The sequence below is a fragment of the Pelobates fuscus genome, chromosome 10 (assembly GCF_036172605.1).
Source record: "Pelobates fuscus isolate aPelFus1 chromosome 10, aPelFus1.pri, whole genome shotgun sequence".
NCBI lineage: Eukaryota > Metazoa > Chordata > Amphibia > Anura > Pelobatidae > Pelobates > Pelobates fuscus.
This window is the reverse complement of record NC_086326.1, coordinates 98,112,098-98,122,788: the sequence shown is the minus strand read 5'-3', so window position 1 is coordinate 98,122,788 and position 10,691 is coordinate 98,112,098. Positions and strand designations below refer to the sequence as shown.

The following is a 10,691-nucleotide window of genomic DNA, read 5'->3' as shown; positions in this document are numbered from 1 at the left end:
TGTAAATCAACAACATTTTGGAATGAAATTCACTTTGTCTGAATCAATATTTTCCGAATTTTGGATTAACTGGAATTCATAATTTAACTAATGTAAATAAAACAAAACACATTTTTTTCCTCATGCACATCTGTCACACATCCAGTTTGAACAATAGATATAGCCATATTGTTATAAAAAAACAAAACAACATTCATTAATTTTTAAGTGTTGTGACGATATTAACAGTGGTAAAGATTTAATATAAAAATATATAATGGTAGAATTTCTGGTTTAATTATCTTTTAAGAAATGTATTAGAAATCAATGTCCTTCAGAAGTCAGCTTTTGTCTTCCTGTGCATTTGCCTGTTGTTGATGCTGCCTGGCCAGGTGGAGTTCTTTATCCAGGTTTAGTAGCTGACGTAGAAATCCGGGATTGGGTGATATCCAGCGATTTTGCTGTACCTTCTTGATTGCCTCCATAAGGGAAAGATTGTGATGGATCATAAGATAAGCCAGGACTAGTGTGGCCGACCTGCTGATGCCAACGACACAGTGAACCAGCAGCCTGGCTGTCAGAGAAAAATATTAACACTGTTACATTGCATACTTGGATAATTGTGTTTATTATGTGTGAAATGGTTAATACAGAGAGGATATATATATATATATATATATATATATATATATATGTGAACCATGTGATATAGGTATGAGCTATGGCTGCCCATTCGTTAATCCAATAAAAGGGGACCTGGCATAGGTCAGGCATGGCCCCATGTTGGGGCACCTACTAAAATAATTAACTGGAGTGAACTTAGTGTTATCACCATGGGTTGGAGTCATTAAAATAAAGAAGATGGAAAGAAGATGGAAGAAAAGACATCTAATGGTAAGTATTCATATTTAGTTTACAGGTATTTAGTTTATTACTTAAAGCTCTTCCTTGCTGCCATTGGGTGGGGGCTGGGGACAGACAGTAGGTACACTACCCCTTATAATTTAGGGCCGCCAGTAGGTGGGGGCTGGGGTGGCTTATTTTAGTAGGTGCCCTGTATTAGATTTGTGACTGGGCAGCAGTGGCTGTTTGCTGTTTAGTAGACATGCCCCTAACACGACAAGGGGGGCAGGAGGGAGGATTTAACCTCCCTTATTTACTACTACTACTAAGTATTTTTTACATAGTATTAGGAAAGTTGTCTGAAAGACCAAAATTGTGAAAAGTAAGGGCTTTTTTGTAATTTTAGCCTTTCAGCTTCTTTCAGATAGCATCCTTATCATTTTGGGATTAAAATAAAAAAGTAATGAGTAAAGTAAAGGCGTCACCAGACCCAGCTCACCATGCTTGGTGCCCCGTTTCCCCCGTCCAGGACTACGGCAATCCCGAACATGGCGGAGGCGCCCAGGCAGATGCAGAATGAAGGCAGCCAGGGACATTCTACTATGTGGCCTGCGCAAGCAGTTCTACACCCCTGATCCATCCCCTGAAACTCGATCGATGGAAGGCTCATTGAAATAAGAACCAAGCCCTTATACACGTCCCAACCTGCAGTTCATGAGACCTCCACTTGGGCCTCTAAGTCAGCAGTCCACCTTACCACAACGTGTCTCTGAGTCTGAGCTACCCAAGAGGGGCATGGGGTGAACTGGGACTGAGACTCGTATGGGACTGCTCAAATTCCACCAGTTTCAAATACACTGCATACCACTTGTGTTTACCCTTTCATACTGTTATTTTCTGGGTCTGCTTTGTTTATGGGGAGAGGGTATACCAAGGCACTCACTTTTTAATTGGGAGCCTCTGGGATGTCTTACTTATCTTGAGCTCACGCTGCATCCTAGCTCACTGCTCATAAGGGGTTTAAGCTTAGTTTAGCTATAACAGAGCTGGTGCATTTGTCATCTATCTTTTAAACTATCTTAACGGAACAACACTGTAGTTAAGCATGTTTTCCATATTATTTTCATGATATTAATCTGATGTCTTGATTGTGTTGCTAGTTTAATCACCAAGTTTCACCCAAGCACCAAAGATATGTGACTAGCCTGAACCGACTATTAAAATGTAAAATTTGTGCTGTCAATCCACAATGCCACATGTCTATTTCACTGTCATTGTAGCTGTGCTTGCCACGAATGTTGAGGCATTACAAGCTGGTATGTTTAATCTCTTTATGCACTACAAAAATAAATATTTTTTTTTAAAAATACAATTTTAGGAAATAAAAATATTTAGACAGTATACAGTGTCCTTTATTTTGCAGTATTTCACACAGGGTCTGAAAAGTTAGTATAACACAAAAATGAAAATTTTCTCAAATACAGTAAATGTGATGAAAATAGATAAATAAAAATAGTCAAATACCTTCCTTTATGGAAGGACCCTAAAACGCACTACTAGCCATACAGCTTATAAGAAATGGCAAATAATTGCTTGCATTGGAACATAATGCTCACATACAGTAAATACAGTTAAATCATATATTTGTAAAATAAGTATATTTAAAACTGCTAAAATAATCATAAATTAGACATGTGCAATTCGTTTCGGGCCAAATATGAATTCGGACGAATTTCGGGCAATTCGGAAGAATTTCGGGTACTTCCGAATGTCCGAATAGCCGAAGTGCCGAATTTCCGAAGTGCCGAATTACCGAGGTCCCGAAGTTCTGAAATTACCGAATTTTTGAAGTGCCGAAGTGCTGAAGTTCCGAAGTTGCCAAAGTGCTGAAGTGCTGAAGTTCCGAAGTTGCCGAAGTGCCAAATTGCCGAAGTACAGTATTGCCTAAGTACTAATATACTTACCCAGTGGAAGAAGAATGTTACACTGTATACAATTTTAAATAAAAAGTATACAAACATAGCCAGGATTCAGCTGTAAGCATTTGCAACACTTACAACAATCAAGTAGCATACATTCATATAAAATGTAAGTTACATGGCCAGTCAGTGTAATGACAGGAATGAATAAGTAGATAACTCCCTAATTCCCACGGTATTAGGGAGCTATCTACTAAAAGGCTGAAAGACCTGGATTGGTCTTTCAGACAAATTTACTAATACTAAGTAAAGATTACTTAGTATTAGAGGGTGGGTGGGGGCCCTAAATTATAATGAGGGGGGAGGACCTAATGTCCTTCCCCCTTGCCCCCACCCCTGAGCCGTGGGTGGGGACCCTAAATAAAAAAAATAAACCCCCTCCCCCGGGTGACTAGGGGTCCCCAAACCCCTAGTCACCCCCTCCCCCAAAAAATGAACTCCTACCTACCCCCCCTCACCCTAAAAATAATGAGGAGGGACAATTTAACTAAGTACCTGAAAAAAAAATTAAAAAGCCATTATAACGGACGCACTTAAAAAAAATCAGAGTGCTCTGACAGGTAAATGAAGAGACTGACAGGTACGTCTCTACATTTACCTGTCACAGCACTCTGATTGATTGGTTTGAAAATCCACTAATCAGAGTGCTCTGTGTCATTTTACACAGCGTGGGAAAGTTCTTTGGAATTTTCCCACGCTGTGTAATTTGACTCATAACTCTCTGATTGGTGGATTAGGTAACCAATCAGAGTGTTATGAGTCAAATTACACAGCGTGGGAAAATTCCAAAGAACTTTCCCACACTGTGTAAAATGACACAGAGCACTCTGATTGGTGGATTTCAAACCAACCAATCAGAGTGCGGTGACAGGTAAATGTAGAGACTTACCTGTCAGTCTCTTCATTTACCTGTCAGAGCACTCTGATTGGATGGCTTAAACCCACCAATCAGAGTGCTCTGAGCCTAATTGCAGGGCGGGGCAAGGCCTTATAAGCCTGCCCCTGCCCTGCAGAGCTCAGTCTGCGCGGAGCCCTCGACGGGTGAAGAAGGATTTTTTATTTATTTTTTAAGTGCGTCAGTTATTATGTTTTTTTATTTGGCCTTTTTTGTGGCTGAAAAAAGAAGATTTTAGAAGAAAGAAAACATCAAATGGTAAGTTTTATTTTTTTTCAGGTACTTAGTTAAATGGTCCCCCCTCATTATTTTTAGGGTGAGGCGGGTAGGTAGGGGTTAATATTTGGGGTGAGGGGGTGACTAGGGGTTTGGGGACCCCTAGTCACCCGGGGGAGGGGGGGTTATTTTAGGGCCCCCACCCACCGCTCAGAGGTGGGGGCCAGGGGGGAGGATATTAGGTCCCCCCTAATTAGTATTTTAGGGCCCCCACCCACCGCTCAGGGGTGGGGGCCAGGGTGGAGGACATTAGGTCCTCCCCCCTCATTCTAATTTAGGGCCCCCACCCACCGCTCAGGGTTGGGGGCCGGGGGGAGGACATTAGGTCCCCCCCTAATTAGTATTTAGGGCCCCCCATTATTTTACTTTAGGGCCCCCAATCAGGGCAAGACAAAGCAGCAGTTCTGGGAGCACTAAAGGGAAAAAACCCCTACAACTTTAAGAACTCACCACTTACCTTTTTCGATGACTTATCAGGGAGCACTCTGGCATGGCGCAAAACACTACAGCCCTTAACATTGCTCCTTCGTAAACGAAGCATAACCTACAGATGGAAAGGATCCCGCACTCTAGCAGTCCTCCAAGGCAACATTTCCGTACCCTGTCCAGGATCTCGAAGGGGCAGTGGCCATCTTAGAGATTTTGGGTCTCCCACAAGACTCTTTAACCAACAGAGGGACAGGGACGGCGGCCGCAACGCACATCTGGGACCCGGCCAGCACGGCTCCATTTGTTCCTTAGCGGACGCATACAAGGCTGCCACTACTTGAGCACCATTCCAACCCTCCTGCTCTACCCGCACGAACTTTAAACAGTTGCAGTTTTATTTTTTGTTATATTCTCTGCTTATATTATAGGTCTCACTCACACTGGGCCGCACTTAAACCAGGCGCTATCATTACACCCGCAGCATACTCCTTAGAATGCAGTGCGGCACTCCTTACCTCAATAGGTACAGTGCACCCACAGGGTAGGTCCCTAACACGTCCCCTGAGAACAGCGAGGCACATCCACAGGAGTACATACGTACTGCTGTTCAGGGACGCCCTGATAATACAAATGTGAAAACCAGGCTCCAGACCACGCTGTTAAACCCCGCTTTACCACACGCTAATCGGCATCCCACACTTATCATAAGGGGCCTTAGGGGTCTGACTTCATCCACAGATAAGAGCCCTCCTTTTAGCTATAAGCTATTATGTACATAGGTTGTCATTCCTGCACAGTCCCGTTATGCCTCCCCACCGCCTCAAAGTGGATCACACTAAACCTGTTTGGTTACACAAGAAAACCAGCACACCACACGCAACAAACTACTAATACACATAGGTTACCACATAACACTCCTGCTATAATACATAGCTTGCTCCTGATATGACAGTTTGCACACCTTAACTCAATCATTACCAACAACATCTATTCACTTAATAGCTTTACTATATCATAAAATAAAAATAAGCAGTACTCGTCACAATTGCCAAACTACAGTCTGAACCTATATACCGATGTGATGATTGCAAACGCTGTTGTGGCGATATACAAATGCCCGTTACCTTCTGCACACAAAAATATGAATTATAAATGTTGGAGATATAAATGGGCTAGCACCTGCTCCTGTGGCTATGCAGGCCCTTGTAGATACGCACTCCAAATACGACACCACACAAATGTCTTAAACACCTCCTTAATGTACAACAATAGTTTAGTGTTCTTGTTTTATTATTTCCCTTTTGTACTGTAAATAAGCAGAATATGAGTAATATCACCATATGTTTCCTTGTCTCACCACATTGCTCACAAAAGCAGGTTCAGCCAGGCACTAAGCCAAGTGCGCTCAACCTAATCACAAAATGCAATGTTATAGCATGACCTATCTCCCTATTTTACCTAAAATTGTGATACCAATCGGTGAACCTAAGCTACTGTTTTACTTTTGTTATAGTGAAGCTCACGATATGATCTTGTCTATTTTCCTATACAAAACGAACCTACGTTATAATATAGCTCTAGGAAAGTACTACTAAGCTTGCTCCTAATCCTGTCGTTATACCATTAAAAAAAAAAAAAAATGTGCATGTTTTTTTTTACCAATGCCTTCATGCTTACAAGCTGTGTAACCTGTTTCCCTTGCCGCATGCTGTTGGGGCATGACGAGATAGTGTGTAATTATCTGCACTTCAAAAATAAAGAATTTAAGAAAAAAAAAAAAGAAAAACGAAAACAACACAAATTCGAACAGATACTCTAGATTTCTTCTGCTATACCTAGGATGGCTGAATACTATAACTTTCAGTGAAATACACATTTGTGAGGCATTTATTTTACTGTCTGTACCTTCAGTGTTGTTGAGAGCCTTGTGGATAAACTCTGAGGCAGAGTAGAAATATTTGCTCATGTCAAAATCTGGCAGGTCATACGCAGGAACTCCATGATAATAGATCCTTGAACCATAAAAGTCCGGATTGCCCTCCGAAAATCTGTTCCCATGAGCAGCATTCAGCACATGTGTAATTCCCATTTTCCACAGTTCAAACCTGTTATTAGCTGTGGAACTGAGGGAAGAAAGACAATAATTTTTCTTACAACACCAACAAATGTTGAAGTGCTAGCCACACTACAAAAGATATTTCAGGCCCCTGGATAAATGTTACATATTAATAATAATATAAAATTGTTTACCAATTATCAATACTGACGTGCATCTGTCATGCAAAATATACTTGGCAGAATACAAATACCATTTAAGCTGTAAATTGTGTAATGTTGTATTTGCTACTTTCTACATTTTTCACCACTATGCTGATGACCTAGAAGTTGTCACCTGCAAATTTGTTAAATTATGGCCTCAATTTAATATTGTTGGACAAGCTTTTCAAATGGTTAAATATTTTTGGATAAACCTTTAAAATGATTTTATACATTTTATACAAAAAATTAAATCATTTGAAAAGCTTATCCAAAAATATTTAATTGAGGCTTATGTTTAAATGGTTTGAATCCAGCTTTGAGGGTTTTATTGTGCATCGTTTGGGGTCAAATTGATATGGTGACATGCATCAGGCTTCTGCAGAGCTACAGAAACTGGGTTCCAATCATGTTGCTGTTCATTGGCTGAGAGAGTCAGCTGACCACTCTCAGCCAATGAATGACATTCTGTGCATAGAAATATGCACAGAATTGACATGAGCCAGGCCGGAACTCTTGTTCCTGAAAACATAAGTGTTTACAACACATTGTGCACTGTTTTAAAGCAAGACGGCTTCCATCAGAATTATGTAGAGTAAGAGGAATGAATACACCACATATTTTATTATACCACTGAATGCTAAATAATCTATGTTTTTTGTGGAGAACTGGAGGTGGAGAAATAGGAAGGAGCACTATAATATTAGGAATAAAAATGCACCTCCCCTACAAGGGTTAAAAAGGTAATTTACATATAATTACTCCCAAGCCACGCAGCTCTTTCTGTGGTCACCAAGCCTCCTTGGCTGAGATCACCAGTCTTGACGATCTCTGCCAATCCAATGCTTTCCCATTAAAAAGCATTGGGAGGCTAATGTGCATGCGCAGCAAAATGTTGTGCTGTGCCGATCAGACGGTCTCTGTGTTACCATCTGATAAATTTTGACAGAAGCACCTCTAGTGGCTGTCCGAGAGAGGCATCTAAACCATGCAATGTAAACATTGCCGTTCCTGCAAAACAGCAGTGTTTTAATTGCAGGGTTAAAACTGCAAGAACACGGCACCCATAACACTTCATCACTATGAAGTGGTCTGGGTGGCTATAGTGTCCTTTTTACCAATGCTATCTCAACACCAGATTACTGAAACTATCATTTAAACAAATGGAAAGGAGTTGAATAATTTCCTAAAAAATACAAATATTTTCAACATTCTGAGATTTTTTGCATTCTGAAAAGATCACAAGAGCTTACATAGCACTAAGCAAACCCATTTTAGATTAACAAACTAAATAACAGTACTCAGGCCCAGACTGGCCATCGGGCACACTGGGCAAGCGCACGGTGGCCATGGGCCGGGGCTGGCAGGGGAGATCACAGGATCTCCTCTGCCGGTCTATGCAGGGCCTGTACTATCCGAGCGCCGGCCCTGCTGCATTCCATGGCGGGCCGGTGGGGAGATCAAAGATCTCCCTCACCGGCCCACATGTAGTATATTGCGGCTGGCGGGGGAGAGAGAGAGGGAGGGAGACAGGAAAGGAAACCGGAGGAGCTCTAACTTACAACTCCGTCGGGTGCCTCTCGCGAGATTCGGAGCGTTGCCATGGCAAGGCTCCGGGTCTCGCGAGAGTGAATTCTGGTCCCACAGGCTAGAGTTCACTCACCACTAGGACCACCAGGGATTGCAGCAGCAGCAGGATCCCCCCTCCCAGGCTAAATATAAGAAGGGAGAGGGGATATAACCACTCCCAGCACCCTCACTCACTCACACATACCCTCACTCATAGCACCCTCACACACACACACACACACACACACACTGCACCCCTGACACTCCCAGCACCCTCACACACACACCATGCCCCCCTGGCACTCACAGCCCCCTCACTCACACACACACACACACACTGCACCCCTGACACTGACAGCCCCCTTACTCACACACACATACACTGCACCCCTGACACTCACAGCACCCTCACTCACACACACACACACTGCACCCCTCACACTCACAGCACCTTCACTCACACACACACTGCACCCCTGACACTCACAGCACACACACACACACTGCACCCCTGACACGGACTGCAGCCTCACTCACACAAACACACACTGAACCCCTGATACTCACAGCACCCTCACACACACAGCTTCCTCACATGTACATAGCACCCTCACGCAAACACAGCACCCATCACTCACACACACTGAACCCCTGACACTCAAAGCACCCTCACACACACAACCACTGCACCCTCACACACAGCTTCCTCACACGCACATAGCACCCTCACGCAAACACAGCACCCATCACTCACACACAGCACACACACACTGCACCCATAACACACAGCACCTTTACCAACATAGCACCCTCACGCAAACACAGCAGCCGTCACTCACACACAGTCAACCCCTGACACTCACAGCACCCTGACACACACACACTGCTATCTCACACGCACATAGCACCCTCACGCAAACACAGCACCCATCACTCACACACAGCACACACACACTGCACCCATCACACACACATCACCTTTACCCACATAGCACCATCACGTAAACACAGCACCCATCACTCACACACAGAACCCTCACACACACTGCACAATACGCTTTCCTAGCATTTTTGTCTCCTGGTATCCTATCTATGGAGACACAAGAGACAAATTTCAAGCAAACACAGTGCAAGCAAGTTATTTAATTTGCTTGCGCTGTGCAGAACACACACAAACTTTTTCTCATGCTAGAGCTCTTCAGCAGAGCTCTGCATATGGTCTACCCTGGAAGAGCATTGAACCAATATGCTCACTTTGTGATGGGGCGTACTTGTCATTGGTGATGACAAAACACACCCTATCTGGCCCCGCCCCCTTTAGAGTAGGCTGCTGTAATTAAAAAATGCCCGGGCGAATTTTCTTCCCAGTCCGGCCCTTACAGTACTATACCTTCAGCTCTTTATCAGCACTTTTTATAAGAATAATTTTATACTCACAGATCTCCTAAGTAGAGATTGGGCCACACTTCATCCACATGATGAGCGAAACATGTACGCTTGCTGTTCAGAATGCTTTGCAGTTCCTCTAAAGTAGGACACGCATTTGTCTCGGGCTCCTGTTCCTGAGATGTCACTGCTGTGTCCGCCATAATAGTACACACAGATTAGAAGTGTGTAGAGTGCTTGCAGGAACTCTGACAGAGAGTCTGTGGTTACTTATGACAGGTGACAGCTGGTTCTCAAAAGCTTTTTTTTAATTATACATGCACGTCAGATATGTGTGTAAGAGAAATTACTCCAACTTATTAATGGAAATATTTCTATATTTTGCCACACTGTGATCTGTTTATTAATAATTTTATTAAAAAGGAAGCTCATTGAAGTTAAATGTTCTGCAAAACAAAATAACTCTCTTAATGCAAAACAAAACAATGATCCCTGTAATAGAAGCATCACTGTTCAAAACAAGCCTGTCAAACTCATAGTCTGGATCGGGCCACATAAACAAGGTTAAAGTGTATGTGGGTCGCCAAAAAAAAATGCCGTAAATTTTCAGAGAAACGTAGGTTTATTTTAAAAAGTACAGTATATAAAAAAAAAACAGCATCCCCCTCTACTAAACCAAAGCACCCCCCTCTACTAAATCCCAGCCACCCCTCTACTAAACCACAGCACCTCCCTCTACCACCCTGTGCCAAATCTGATCATCCCGCTGTCACAAACACATTCACTGACAGACACACATACAGACACACTGACACACACATAATCACTGCCAGACACACACACATACTCACAGACAGACACACACATACAGACACACTGACAGACACACATACTCACTGACAGATGCACACATACTTGCTGACACACACTGACACACAGATACTCACTGACAGAGACACACACATACTCACAGACTCACACACATACTCACAGACAGACACACACACTCACAGACAGACACATACATACAGACACACTGACAGACACACACGCACACACACACATACTCACTGACAGAC

The 10,691-nt window shown here is 42.9% G+C and overlaps 1 protein-coding gene across 1 annotated transcript; it reads right to left on the bottom strand.

Moving 5' to 3' along the window:
• Positions 1 to 269: 269 nt before the first annotated feature.
• LOC134575911 (dual specificity protein phosphatase 13A-like) lies at positions 270 to 9,853 on the bottom strand. The gene is made up of 3 exons (XM_063435361.1): positions 9,664 to 9,853; positions 6,307 to 6,524; positions 270 to 553 (listed from the first exon to the last, which is right to left on the bottom strand). The coding sequence occupies exons 1-3, from the start codon at positions 9,813 to 9,815 to the stop codon at positions 321 to 323; spliced, it is 603 nt and encodes a 200-aa protein (XP_063291431.1). The 5' UTR covers positions 9,816 to 9,853; the 3' UTR covers positions 270 to 320.
• Between the last annotated feature and the right edge of the window lie 838 nt (positions 9,854 to 10,691).